Source organism: Alosa pseudoharengus, unplaced genomic scaffold (assembly GCF_046254945.1).
Source record: "Alosa pseudoharengus isolate Yale_2024_CS ecotype anadromous, Long Island Sound unplaced genomic scaffold, YU_APseudo_1.1 YU_APseudo_1.1_scf_1, whole genome shotgun sequence".
In the NCBI taxonomy this organism is placed as follows: Eukaryota; Metazoa; Chordata; class Actinopteri; order Clupeiformes; family Clupeidae; genus Alosa; species Alosa pseudoharengus.
Window position 1 is genome coordinate 13152045 of NW_027468564.1, and position 15455 is coordinate 13167499.

The 15455-nt window shown below is 42.0% G+C and overlaps 1 protein-coding gene across 1 annotated transcript in view; it reads left to right on the forward strand.

The window, feature by feature from the left end:
- The window catches only part of LOC143136550 (stonustoxin subunit alpha-like), a 62384-nt gene that overhangs the window by 18412 nt on the left and 28517 nt on the right, over nt 1-15455 (forward strand). Inside the window, exon 2 of the mRNA XM_076297271.1 lies at nt 339-431. Coding sequence (XP_076153386.1) covers nt 339-431 — 93 coding nt within the window. The remainder of the gene's footprint in view (nt 1-338; nt 432-15455) is intronic.

The window sequence follows — 15455 nt, forward strand, 5'->3', positions numbered from 1 at the left end:
CATGTACCACATCAGCATTTTTAACTCCATTTCCATGTACCACATCAGCATTTTTGCACAGTGAATCTTTTGTAAATTGCTTTACAATTACCGTCGGGCCCTCCTCGTTGGCCACCTTCATTATTGCCCAGCTCGCCTCAGCTTCAGCGCCATTCACTCCTTCGTCTGCACTGCAAATGTGACTTATAGTCCGGTGCAACTTACATATGTTTTTTTCCTCTACATGACGCATTTTTTGACTGATGCGACTTATACTCCGGAGCCACTTACTGTAAAGTCCGAAAAAATACGGTAAAATGATTCATATTGGTTGTGTATCTTTTCTGTTGTTGTTTCAGGTCCAGGAGACTCCACACTGGTGATCAGTGCCCTGAGCAGACCCCTGGATCTGGGCACTCTGTACAACGCCCGCAATGACCAACTCATACCAGGTACCCACCACAACTCCACATTCCCTCTAATCCTTTTTACTATGCAACAAATCTAACTGTATCTAAATTATGAGTTAGATCAGTCATAATAAATGTTCAAGTACTACACTGGTTTTCAAATTGATGAGTTATGTTAAGCAACCATAAACACAGAATAATCAATCAAATCCATAAACAAACAAAAAAACATTTGACTCAGAACAAATGTTATGTTTTTTTGAATGTTGTTATATTTTTCGATTACATTGAGTATTTAGGTTCACTGCATCAAACATTTCCCCTCCCTCGAAAGTTATTCAATGTCCAAACCATTGTGGCTAAAAATACTAACAAAACAGTCCAAAAACCAACTAAATAAGTACTTCACAATGCATTGCAAAAAATGGAAAAAGTAAACCAGATCGGTCTCACCGGTAAGCCAGTTTCTGTTAAATCCAAAGGAAATTGTGCTTATATACTGTAATATAAACTCTTTTTCAGTCTAACTCAGGGGTTTCCAAACTACGGCCCGCTGGCCAAATGCGGCCCGCCGAGCATTTATTATTTTATTGCATTACATTACAGTACATTACATTTGGCTGACGCATTTTTAACCAAAGCGACTAACAACATGGTAAACAGTTTAAGTTTTAAAGCAATTCTCAACAATTTTAGGACAATTTAAAAACGGTAGACTACAGTAAGAATAAGTGCATCAGTGAAAGCTGTTTTTAACAGTTACGTGTCAGTTCAAGACGGCTGGTAAGTGCTAGGATCAGCAAGACTTGTTGTAAGTGGTGCTATGAGAGGAGATGTTCTCTAAAGAGCTGAGTCTTCAGGAGTTTTTTGAAAACGGAGAGGGATGTCCCTGCCCTTGTAGGAACTGGCAGTGTGTTCCACCAACGAGGAACAACAGATGAGAAAAGTTTGGATTGGCCTGAGCGTACCGGTGGTAGAGCTAGACATCGTTCGTCTGAGGAGCGCAGCGGTCTAAAGTGAGCGTATGTCTGTATGAGGGCATTCAAGTAGGCGGGAGCAGAACCGGACACTACTTTGTAGGCAAGCCTTGAATTTGATGCGGGCCGCCATAGGTAGCCAGTGTAGCTGGATGAGCAGCGGGGTAACATGTGCCCTTTTGGGTTGGTTGTAGACATAGGCAGAGTTTGACATTGGAGCCAGGGACGGCAGAAAAAAAAAATAATAATTGTAGCAGCTGAGACCTGGCCTACCACTTGGGAAACAGCATGAGCACATATGGAGAAAACAAACATGCTAAATAAAGATAATTACATTGTAACAATTTAACAATTCGTCCTTATGAAATCCAATGCAGCACGATTGTCTTGAAACGCAATAGACAGGGGTGTCGCCTAGCAGTTGAAAACATTCGGGGCTTAGCCCATAGTCTGGTTGCTGCTCATTTTTGATAAATGAATCCACCGCCTCTAGACTCATTTGCGCCACATTGATTGAATATGTTGTACAATAATATTTTGCCAATTAAAGAATGTAATGACCTGCCATCTTGACATTTCTGTTTGCTATTAAAAACAAACTATATAGCCTAGTCTAGTGTAACGGATGCCAGCTAGCTTAGCTGTGCTTGTGGAACGTTGGTAAACCTCCGACGCCTCAAGAGTGCTGCTGGCATGCAAGCCAGCAGAATGGAGTTTTAAATAACAAGATGCATCGGTTCATTTATGCTTAGCTTAGGTCATTGAAAACTCAAATTCGATTCTACAAAGGCAAAGTAAGTTAACTTTGGTAAACTGTAGGCTATTGAGTGCAGGGCAGACCTAAATCATAGCAAGAACTCCAAGAATCAAAGGAAGTGTTCACCTACAGTACAGATGCCTCTCCAAACGCAGAAACGAAGCGCAATCACGCTATTACGTTAAGACATGTTAAGAAAAAAATATTCATATTTTGCTGTAATCCAATGACACGAAAAAAAGTAATCCACAGCGATCAGTAGGCCTAGATGCACAAAAAGGGTCATGGTGTAGCTACTGTAGGCCTACGCGCGTCACATTTACGAGTTCCAAACAGGTGAACAAGGCTTCGTCACTTTACTGTTTAAACAAAGTGGAATAAAAAGTCTAAATCTACACACAACGCAAAATCAGTTAGTAAGCTGACAGGACATTTTTATATACATGGCATTTAAGCAACCTTTATTGCAACGTTGGCACGGCAAGATGTCCATACTAGTGCAACAGTAATTTTCGTTTTTTTGCGTCCTGCATGCCTCGTCAGGTTGGCCGTAATGTCACTTTCGATGTGATGTGAAAGATAAGAAAGACAAGAAAACCTGGCTGCTCCCATCATCAACCGCAGCCCGTTCCTTATATTGTTGTTTTGTGTTATTTAAATTATTTTTAAAATATCTGGTCATGCCAGACGTATTTCACAAATTTTTGAAACAAAGCAATTACCTATTTCCACCAGGGGGGGCAGTGCTCCCCACTAACTCTGCGTATGCACGAATTATCCAAAATACATAGAATCACGGCTTAGTACGTTACACGAGTTGCAAACAATACCTCACACTGAGGCCAGCCAGGAGAGTCTCTAAAATAGTCTACGGCTCATCAGTGCATTACTTTTCAGGTGTTTAAAACTCTGGTGAGCCCGGTCGGCTCTGGAGGGGGCGTGGTCGCTGTGACTGCTCTCCCTGTGACAGCAGCGGCAGAGGGCGCAACTCCGATGTTACACTACCCCCCTCTCCACGGGAGACCCCCGACGACCTCTGGCTAGAGGGGCGACCCCGGCAACGAGGGGCAGGTCGGCTCGGGTGCGTTCGATGAAACTCTGCAGTCAGCGTAGGGTCCAGGATGTTTCGAGCCCGTTCCCACGACTGCTCTTCGGGCCCATACCCCTCCCAGTCAACCAGATACTCTAGATGCCCCCCGCACCTTCTAGAGTCCAGGATGGCCCGAACGGAGTAGGCAGGTTCCCCACCCACCACCAGCGGGGCTGGGGCACTGGAAGCTTCATCTGTCTGTCATCAATGGCTGGTACATCCGTAGGTGACGTCTCCCACGGGAACAATGGGGGCTGATAACCTAACACACATTGGAAAGGGGTTAGTCGCAGCGAGGTGTGATACAATGAATTTTACGCATAGTCACTTTGGTTGCGACCACAGTACTGTCGGAGATACCTCCCGATCTCCTGGTTCAGTCTCTCAGTCTGACCATTGCTTTGCGGGTGATAGCCCGACTGAAGACTGATGGACACCTGGAGACGTTCACAAAAGGCTCGCCACACGCGAGAAGTGAATTGAGGCCCTCTGTCCGACACAATGTCCTCTGGAATTCCATAAAGGCGAAATACATGGTTAAACAGACACTCAGTCATTACGATGGCATTCGGGAGACCAGAGAGGGGAGTGAGCCGTTACATCTTTGAGAAACGATCAATCACTACAAGAACAGTATTGAATCCATTAGACAGCAGTAGGTCTGTAATAAAGTCTACACTAATGTGTGACCAAGGGCGATTTGGTATAGGTAAAGGTTCCAACATACCTTGGGGTAACTGGCGAGGTGATTTAGACTGGGCGCACACAGGGCACGACATCACGTAATCCTTCACATCCTCACGTAAAGAAGGCCACCAGTACTTCCGAGAGACCAACTCAATCGTCCGTGATATGCCGGGATGTCCTGACGCAAGAGAGGTGTGTACTAGGGGTGTAAAGATTAACCGATACGTATCGGTATCCGTTTTTAACGCGTAAGATACGGCTACATCGATATGTGAAGCCCCGTATCGGAATAAAACTGAAATGAACCGGTCGTTATATCGATTTACTTATTACAAATCGGTTCATAACCTTTTCTGCTCGCTCAGACTCTGATGTACGTTGCAAGCAGCGCGTTCATCCCGCTTCCTGTTTTGAAACTACACATGGCACGGATTTGTGGGTAATGAAGTTCGTTTTGGGCTACACTCATTGCCCAATGTCGTCAAAGGACTTCATTACCCATACATCTACCGCAACTTAAGCACGTGACAACTCGCACTCTGTCGGTGTTTGACAGTTTTTACTCTTTTGTTTGTCAAAATCCAGCGCGAAATTAAACACTTACTATAGCATTCTTAAACGGCAACGATAGTCTGTAGAGTAGCCTTACGTTTGATGAAGGGATTTCCTTAATGCTAAAGAATAATTTGGCCCTTGCTGCTTAAACAATGTACAAATTATTATTATTTTGTTCATATTCACTCAGACTTGGAACAAAATAGGCCCAGTTCATTGATATGTAGGCCTATTTTGTTGTAGGCAATGAGAAAAGGCCAAGATTGTCTTAAGCACCGTTTTATTTTATTTCGGTATTGTCTTACCTCAACAATAGGCTACAGCTCCTTGAAAACAATCAGATATAACTCTACAAAATCTATAAAGTCTATAAAAATGTATTTTCATGTTGTATTTGGCTGCTTTGTTTGGCTGAAATGTAGACTATTCTTTTTTCATTTCAATACAGTATATGATACAAACCTCAGTTTAGATAATCATATTCACACATTTGTTTTTGCCTAATTGACATGACCATGATAATTTATAATATAAAATTAATGTGCACCTTAAGCAAATGATAAAAAATCTTTCAGAATGCTTTCCATTCTTCAACTGCATCGAACTGCATCGAATCGCATCGAATCATACTGAATCATTTTTTATGAACATGTATCTTTTCTTGTATCGAATCGTGCCCATGTATCTAGATGTGAATCGTATCGTCTTTTATATGAGAGATTCACACCCCTATTAATTATGATAAAAAGTCCTGTTCCCAACTTTTACTAAGAAATGCCTCTAGACCCATATACAAGGACTTTTTCTTGAAATAGCACTTGTCTAACAGGGATTGTTTTGTTTAATAATAAATAAATAAATAAATAAATACATTATACTGCTACCTTCTGCTTTTCCCAAATACAATGTAGCCTACAGGTGTACCTTTCATCAGTCCAGTTGCAATGGATGGACTGTGATGAACTGCCCTACTTGTGATTGTTTAGAGATTTTAAAGGTTTTATAACAATGCTACAAATTTTTTGGCAAGTGCTAATCTATTCACCTTTGCAGCGCCAGTAGGCTACTTTGTGTGCGGCCCGCAAACACACATTCCAAACAAGCATACACAAAAGTTTCAAGAGTGGGGGATGGAGTAGAAGATGGAGACAAATTCATGAATATGTGTACCCATCGCATCAACTGGGGTCGAGTGATTGCCGGTACGTATGACTTCTGGGCTGGGGTGTCGTCTGGGGCCGGTTCCTCTCGTAGCGCGTTGCGGATAGCATCCTCAATTTCCCATCTGACAGGGGCGGCAACGCAGACAGGCCGCAGAATGGGCTCAGATGCGTCGCGTGACTGTTCAGCATTAAATCTCCGAGAAAGAGCATCGGCCTTACCATTCTTTGATCCTGGACGGTACGGTAAATCGAGTGAAAAACAAGGCCCATCGCGCTTGTCTGGAGTTCAATCTCCTCGCCTCCCTCAGGTATTCTAGATTGCGGTGATCAGTGAGCACAATGAACAGGTGAGAGGCTCCCTCCAGCCAGTGTCGCCATTCTTCGAGTGCCAGTTTAATAGCAAGGAGTTCCCTATTCCCTACATCGTAATTCTGTTCCGCGGGGGATAATTTGTGGGAGAAATATGCGCAGGGGAATAATTTCGCTGGAGTCCCTGGCGGACATGTCGGATATGCGTAAGGATATCAGGTGAGTAAATCATGACGTCATCAATATAAATAACTACGAATTTACCCAACATGTCTCTGAATATCTCATTCATGAACGATTGGAAGACACTGGGAGCGTTCGATAGCCCATATGGCATAACTAAATATTCGTAGTGTCCCCGATTGGTAATGAATGCAGTCTTCCATTCATCCCCGGGTCTGATCCTAATTAAATTATATGCACTACGGAGGTCCAATTTCGAGAAAATCTTCGCCGTGCGCAGCTGTTCCAGGGCAGCGGGGATCAAAGGCAGCGGATAGCGGAATTTGACCGTACTAGAGTTAAGGAACCGATAATCAATACAGGGCCGCCGTCTTTCTTCTCCACAAAAAAAAACCCAGAAGCTGCGGGGGAGGTGGACGGTCTAATGAACCCCTGACTCATAGCTTCGTCGATGTACACTTCCATAGCTTCTGTTTCTGGGATTGTTAACGGGTATACTCGACTTCAGGGCAATGGGGCGCCCGGCAATAACTCAATGGCACAGTCCCACTTACGGTGCGGTGGCAATTTGGTGGCTTTGATCTTAGAAAATACATCCGCAAAATCCTGGTATACAGAAGGCACGTTCTCAGAATTAAGAGTGGCTGGACTTTCGATTGACGTTGAACGGCAGGGGAGTGATAGACAAGCTGTAAAGCACTCAGTGCCCCAGGATATGATTTCGCCAGACCTCCAGGAAATTACAGGGTTATGTTGCTGAAGCCAGGGATGGCCTAACACTAATCGATCATTGGGGGAATTGGTGATTAATAATTGTGTCTGCTCTGTGGCACCATGGCACCAACCATGAGCTGTAATGGAATAGTTTGGTGTGTGATCTGCCCTGTTCCCATAGGCTGGCCGTCAAGTGTGTGAATCGTGAGTGGCGGTTCTATGCATTGGATGGGGATTCCCAGTTTCATCACTAACATTGCGTCAATGAAGTTTCCAGCATCGCCGGAGTCGATTAATGCTGGAAGAGAGTGAGAGATCGATGTGACAATAATCTTAGCCGGAAGAGTGTGCTGTCTCTGAGAAACATTGTGAAGGAATTTTGCGCTCACCTCCGTGGCAGATGCAGCATCTCCATCTCGATCAGGTGGACGGACTGGGCAGTGGAGACGCATGTGACCTGAGGCGCCGCAGTAGAGGCACAGCCGGAGTTGGAATCATGGTGACTGTTGAGTTCTATAAGGGACTGCTCATTGGTTAAGCTGGTTGGCCTGCTTAATTCAGTAAATATGGCCAAATGTCCCTCAAATGTCCCGTCACCTAAATTCCTTAGCTTTTTTAGGCATATGTTCCATTGCCTCTTCTTTCTTCTCCTCAGCAGAACTATTCAGTCTCTAGTTCTATCTCTCAATTCTGCCTGATTATCCTCATCTTCATCACTAGTGCCTATGCCTGAAGAGTGTTCAGAGAAGGGCAATATATGGCTGCACTGTCATAATGACTGTCATATTAGCATATCCTCCTGTTTGAAACTAAATTTTCAATACTACACAGAATATCCATTGACCAAATTGTACCTAATCTGGCAACGTATCTTGGGGGATACATTTTTTATTTATTTATTATTATTATTATACCTTTATTTAACCAGGGAAGAAAATCACATTGAGATAGGTATGTCATTTACAAGTGAGCCCTAGCCAAGGTAGACAGACAAAGTAAAAATAAGTACATAAACAACAGTCACAACACACACATACACTAACACGCTCACACACACACACTCACACACACACACAACAATACAACAATGAAACAAAATTAAAGTTAAGAACAGGTGCAGACAGTTTGGAATGTTTGGTTGAGATATGACTTAAATTCATTGATTGAAATAAATACTGTAAGTTTCAACGATCTTTGAATTTCATTCCAAGCAGTTGATGCACTATAAATAAAAGCAGTTTTTCCAAACTCTGTCCTCATACATTTCAAAGTCACTAAAGTAACTCCACAAACACAGTTAGGCTTTTCTTTTCTTCACCAATATATTTAGACAATAGTCATAACCAGTATATGAGTTAATATGATTGATTTATTGAAAATAACTATGATTTTTACTATCATAGTTATTTTCTATCATAATTATCATCATAATTACTCACCACTTGGTTAGCATGTGCACTACTGCTGGCGGCCATTTTAATTTCTGACAACCTAACTACATAATGACAAACAACCTGAACCAAGTCATGTGACCTAGAGACTGATAACAGACAGAACTTTTGATCAATCATAACTTGATTTGAAATTTGTTTTTAGAAATGCCCCCGACAGGACGTTAAAAAGTATAGACCTCTCAAGTCTCACACACGCATTTCAATGACTTCACACGCCACACATGGCATTTCTCACTCCGAGAAATTATTAACTTGCCCGCACATAAATGTCTAAGGACTATATTTTACAAACGTGTCACACAACGTTGCTGTCTGTGCGCTAATTCAGCTCAGAGAGCTGCTGTTCAGTTACTAGCCTATCGGCCAATCAGAAAATAGGATTTCTCAACCAATCAGGAAATAGTTTTGTTTTGATGTGGGTCCGCAACGTGGAGACTGCTGGTCCGCGGAGTCGTGGAGTGAAATTAGGCCCGGTGCTTCGTCTGATAATTTGCTGCGCAGTTGATCAAGATACCGCGGACCGACAAAAGAAGAAAACAAACGTTTCTGCTATCGATGTAATTAAACATGGAGCCATAGCTACAATAAAGTGGTAGTATGAGCGTTCATTCAATGCAGGCGCCTGCGCGAGATAAACTGAAACTAATCGATAACATTGGTATCAAAGCAACGCTTCAACCTGTTGAATGCTATTTAATTGTTTAACGACACTTAATAAAACAACGTTGATTTTTGGAACTTCCATAGAAACAGAGCAGAGACTGTATAATACACTGTATAGCACTGAGTATTGTATAGTCAAATGTAAATATAACGTGGCCAAAAGCTATTGTAGCCTTCTTTCTATCTGTTAAAGATCAACAGATCAGTGATTTACGCCTATCTGCTCGCCAAAAAAGCTGATACTGTGTTTCCTGTGTGAATCCTTACATTCAGGCATTCAAATTAAACTTTATTAAAAAACATGTATTTTTTTTCTCCATTTCTTACCAATGTATGATGCTTGCATGAGGGAAACATCCCAAAACAATAGCACCCATATAATTGTTGCTGTTTTGAGAAGTATTTCTTTTCTTATGTAAGCATCATGCAACCATGCAAAAGCAATGAAACTAATTATATCTTACATTAGTAAAGCAGTCCTCTGATGTGCATGTCACAAAACATTTAAGTGAAAGTGCATGTATAACAATATAGGCATAATAATGATTGTGATAATGATAATGACAATTTGATTTGGAGGGAGTGGGGTTGGGTACGTGTAGATGAGCCCTATAACCCCAAAGTCTGCCATGACTGGGCCTCAGGTCAAAGAAGTTTGAGAAAGGCTGGTCTACATAACCTGCATCAGATTGAAGTTTGCAGTGATGCGCCTGAAGGCACGGGTTGAGGACCCAGTCAGTTACGTCACAATATGCACATTTGTTTAAATTCATACATACGTAATCACCATGACCAAAATTGTACTTTTTTTTTACTTTGAATCTTGAAAAAAAAAATATTGACCTACCTACCGACCCATTTTTTTTTTTTTTGGCTGTTACTGCAAACAAGAATATTTTTAAGGATGGCCTCATGACTGTGAAAATGGCTGACATTGAACCACAGTGCTTTAAATGGGAGCCCCCAGTATCAGTCATCAAGGTATCAAAATCTGCTACAAACACTTACAACTCACAACATCACTCATAAACACACACACACACACACACACACACACACACACACACACACACACACACACACACACACACACACACACACACGGACAGAACCACCACTGTTCAAGAGACCATTTTGGGGCTAAATGTGCTTTTTCTCATTTGGTTGTTTTCTGTTTGTTTAGAGCAGAATGAGCCACTGCTGTTCAAAGGGCCCATTTGGGTGAAATTATTATTATAATTTATGTTATTTTTATTTATTATTATTTACTATAGGGTTCTAGAATAAATAAAACAGTGTGTTTGAAATAATGGAATTTGTGCTCTCTCATGAAGCTGGGTCGATGGGACATGGGGAGGGTGGGTCTGTCGATCGGGGGGAGGGGGCGTGGCGCCACGAGTAGTTCAAGCAGACGTAGGACTTTGATGTACTTCGATCAGGGGGGAGGGGGCGTGGCACTGTGCCAATGCCACGCCCCCTCCCCCCTGAGAAACAAAAGGCCTTTTCACACAGAGATCACGCTAAATTTGCGGGAAGAGGGGACGTCTTTTTGCCGTCTTTTTGTGTCTGAAAGCGAGGTGAAAATTTGCCGGCCTGCTGATCTGTTCACATGATGCAGCATTTTGGGGAGCCAGGAGGCAGGATCAGCTATAGTAAATTAAATTGTGACGTGCAACAGGGGGCGTGTAGAGTGATAGTCGTAGGCCTTATGTGCCTGGGCCTTTAGATACAGCAGGTGTGTGATTTCAAAAACCATGGCGGGAGAACCGACTGCATTTTGGTCAGCTTGCATTTGCTTTGCTGTTAGAATGTTAAATTCTTGATAGATGTCTTCAGACAATAAAACGTAATTTGGAAGGGAAATTGAAGAGAAGAGTTGCCCCTTGCGTTGGCCGTACAATGTACTACAATTTATTCATGAAACCATTCAATATTACAACAATAAAAATAGCTTGTGTACTGTCTTAATTGAAACATGCTTCGCGCACAAATGATAGGCAAAGAGAATGGACATCTCAACATAAGGATACATTAGAGGATGATGATTAGTGTAAACTTTGTCACACGACGTGATAAGCAGTTCTTTAAAAACGCAACGTTCCATTCAGTCATAAATGATTCAAGCGTAGGCCTAGTGCTCGTCATGAAAAGAAAACAGCAGCTTAATATTTTCCAGGTGTTTAACAGTAGGCCTAGGCGCACTGTTAGCAGTTATGCCGAAGGCAGTGAGATTATTAGGCATTGCATCACTCAACATCGCAGTTCGGTTTGATAAGATTCAGTTAAATGCGAGTATGGATTTGTCAAAGTTTGGGACAACCAAACAGCAGTGTAGGCAAAGCAAATCCTAATTGTTAGGTTACCATAGCTGTCTTTTCTCTAGGCCTGGGCCTATCGGAAATCGCGACATAAGCACATTGGTTTCTTTTTTCTTTTCTTTCTTGTTCGCCTGTTGGGTAGTGAAGCGATAGTGCATTTAAAGCAGTAGCCTATCATGTGAGCCAGAGCCGATATGGCCAGAACTGCTGCTCTGTAAAGGTATTTCTGTCCCACCCAAATTTGCTGAACTACTTGCGAAGCCTATTCATCACAGACATCACATGTATCACACGAAAGAGCTTTTTCTCAGCCTTTAAACTATGTTAGTGGTTAGTTGTTGTGGTAAACAGTTCGCGAGAAAAGTAACTTAAATTTATTCATATTTTTTGCGCCCATCTCCCTACTCATTCATCTTGGTGGAATACTTCGCGAACTTTCCCTCAACACATGACAAACCATATATCAGAATAAACAGCAGACCTTACCGAACACAAAGGTGTAAAGCATGCCCCTGCACAGTTAGCCATTCCAGAGTAATCCGGTTTTAAATTTGCAGCAATGTCTTTATGCATGTCTCCAACTTTGCGGTTCCTAATGTGTTTAAATTGTTCAATACGTGTACATGGTTTTATAACAGGCCAAATACAAAATAAATGTTACAAATGTCGCCTAGATAAGCATTACAATCAGAGGATATACATATAGGGCAGACAGATGCTCATGAGTTCATGCTTTGTTTTATCGCTGGGTTTTAGGATATCCTACTATGGCAACTGATTGCATTCCAAGCTACAGTCAACTCTAGCAGGCATTAAATGACTGGAGACTTTGTGAATTTATAGACATAATGTGCTGTCTCTGCTATTGCTGATTTTGATCAGTTAGATTTATTTGCAATCTCCTGTGGTGGGCTGGACATAGCATTGAAATGCCCGCCCAGATTCCCCTTTCTGCCTTGACCCATTCACACTGGTGGCGGAATGAAAAAACTCGGCAAAATGTCTAGGGGGCTTGGTAGTAAATTTGGCGAGACACTTTGTCCTGCCGTTCCGCCTCGGTCTATGTGAAAGGGACAGTCGTTCCGCGATTCTGGTACATAAAATCGCGGCGATTTTGCCAGTGTGAAAGGGCCTCACTCCTTGCAAACTTCAAAACTTGAGAGCCCTGAAAAGTATGTATCTCCCAGTCAGTGCTCGAATTACGTGGCAGCCAGAGGGAGCCGAGAGCTCCCTTAGAGTCTCCCTTGGGGATCAATAAAGTATTTATCTATCTATCTATCTATCTATCTAGGACTGGCTCCCATGAAAACAACAAAGTCAAAAATCTGAGGGGGTCTCTCATATCTGAAGGTATCTGGCATTGTAATTTAATCTTAAACAACGCTTATTATCCACCCCTGTGCGATCTCTTACCATTAAAGACGTTGAATTAAAATATAGGCTACTACTGGACGTAGACCTACCTTACGTTCTTGAACGCAGCATGACTACACTTCACCACCACACCACTAGACTATATGAGCAAACCGCTTACGATCGATTTCACAGCACTCGCAAGTCCGAAGAAGTTACCCTGTTTTGATGTGAGTGTTTTGTCTATTTACATAGGCGTTCATTGGGTTATGAAATAACTGGCCTTTAAAAATAAAAATCTGCCTGTCTCTATGGGAATTTAACATAGTTTAACATAGGGGTGCCAATACTTATGACCCCTGTATTTTAAGGAAGAACATTTATTTATTTATGATACATTATTCATTCACTAAGAAAATTGGTGTCCTTAAAGGTTAGATATTTCCTCATTTTTCACTTAAGGCATTAAAGGATAAAAAAATTATTCTGTGGAAATGCATGGATTCCAGTTTCTTCCAGTAGCAGCTAAATTCAAGATGGCTGCAAACGCTAAACTTCGTGAAGATACTGTCTGTATAAATCGTCTTGTAAGTAAACTACCAGTGCTTTTTCAATGTTCTCAATGTCTCGTTTTAAATGTCAGGGCCCTCGGAAGTCTACCAATGAAGTGTGGAGATACATTGAGCCTCGTAAATGGTGTAAAACAGTGATTTATTTGCATGGCTAGCCCGATGCCGAAGCACCACCATTGAAAAAGCTGTTGGTAGCATCGGCTAACTAGCGCCAGATTTCGGAGTGCAGGGGACAAGCCGAGATGGGCTATGAGACATACGTTCACACTCGGTATCATGTTTCAACACACTTTAGGTCAATATCACACCGGAATTCTCCTTTAAGATCAATTTCCAATTTTCCAAAAGATGATTTTATATTCCTCTTTTCAGTCAACTTTAGCATGGGTGCCAATACTTTTGGCCAGCACTGTATGTACACACAGTCTCTTGCAACCCTATTGTTATTTCTGACCATGCCCCGGGGTCCCATGTGCTCTCTTTCCCAGACAAACGTTCCTCCCGTAGTCCATGGCGTTTTAACTCACTTCTACTTTCAGACGTAGCTTTGGTGAACTTTATTTCAACTCAAATAGATTTTTTTGTATCCACCAATGCTACTCCAGGGGTGTCTGCTTCATTGATCTGTGAAACCTTTAAGGCATACATTAGGGGACAAATCATAGCTTTTTCTGGATTTCAGGGTAAGCAGCGTAAGGAACGACAAACTCAACTTCTCACACAGATAGCTCAACTAGATGATGAATATGCCTCTGCCCCTTCTCCAGAACTATTTAAGAAACTGCTCATTCTAAAGTTCAAATTTGACATGTTATCCACAGAGCAAGCAGAATCTAATGGCGGCCTTACATTGTACGATTTTGGCCTGTTTTCACAGTCGGCGACTAAATTTCCAAAGTCGGACAGAAATCATGGGAGTTGTACTGGAATCGCGGCGCGCTCCCGTCAACTAGATCGTTTAGTGTAAGGTGCCAATCTTAGCGGTTTTAAGTCAGTCGGATCAGTCCTTTTCTAGTTTTGCCGTTACGACAATATTAAACATGTTTGATATTATCGCAAGTCTTTCTAGTCGTGGCTCATGCAAATACTGACGTGAACTATAAAAACCAATAGTGACCTCTCTCCAACACCAAACAGGAAGGGGCAAAGTAGGCGACAGCTGTAGCCTATATGATTAATTGTTATTCTTATAATATTTGTCATTTCTTATACATATTTAGTCGGCTCTTCCACGTGACAGAACAACTCTATATCGGTTAGGGATGTCACGCATGAAACAATGCTACAGAAACACGAAAATACAACTTTGAGTTTATAGGCTATCATTTCAGTTCCTGTTTATCTATTGCATGATGGGTAATAATTTAAAGGAATCTAGTTGCAGTCTTGTAAATAGTGACCCTGCAAGATCCCTAGTCATTGCAAAATCATAGTCTGTGACTTAAAACCTCTACTACTTGTCTTTAGATGTGAGAGGGTCTGAGACTGTAGTCTTTAAAAAATCTTTTCCAAATCTTTGCAAATCTTTCCAAAGTCTGTCAGTGTAAGGAGGGCTTAACTTGCTGAAGCTAAGACACTCTGTCTATGAATCCGGAGATAGACCTTCCAAACTGTTGGCTTACCAGATGAGACAAACAATCTCATTTCTAAATTAGCCACTCCCACCGGCACAACTACAGACCCTTCTGAGATAAATAATTATTTCAAAGACTTCTACAGCTCCCTCTATACATCTGAACACACTGACCCTCAGACCTTGAAGTCTTTCTTTAATGGATTGGAAATACCCACCATTTCTTCAGATCAGAGGGAGTCCCTGGATCAAACACTCACTGAGGATGAGCTTATCAGGGCAATCTGCTCTATGCAGTCTGGGTAATCTCCTGGGCCTGATGGCCTTCCGATTACATTTTATAAAAAGTTTTCCACTAATATTGCTCCTATGCTGCTTAATATGCTAAATGAATCCCTATCAAGTGGAATCCCCCCCCCCCCCCCCCCATCTCTTCGGCAAGCCTCTATCTCTTTAATATAAAAAAACTAGATGTACCGCATAGCGGTACAAAATATGACCGCCGCTCAGTCCTGTACATCCATTCCGCGAAAATAAATCATATTCATGAATTTGTCTCCATCTTCTACTCCATCCCCCACTCTTGAAACTTTTGTGTATGCTTGTTTGGAATGTGTGTTTGCGGGCCGCACACAAAGTAGCCTACTGGCGCTGCAAAGGTGAATAGATTAGCACTTGCCAAAAAATTTGTAGCATTG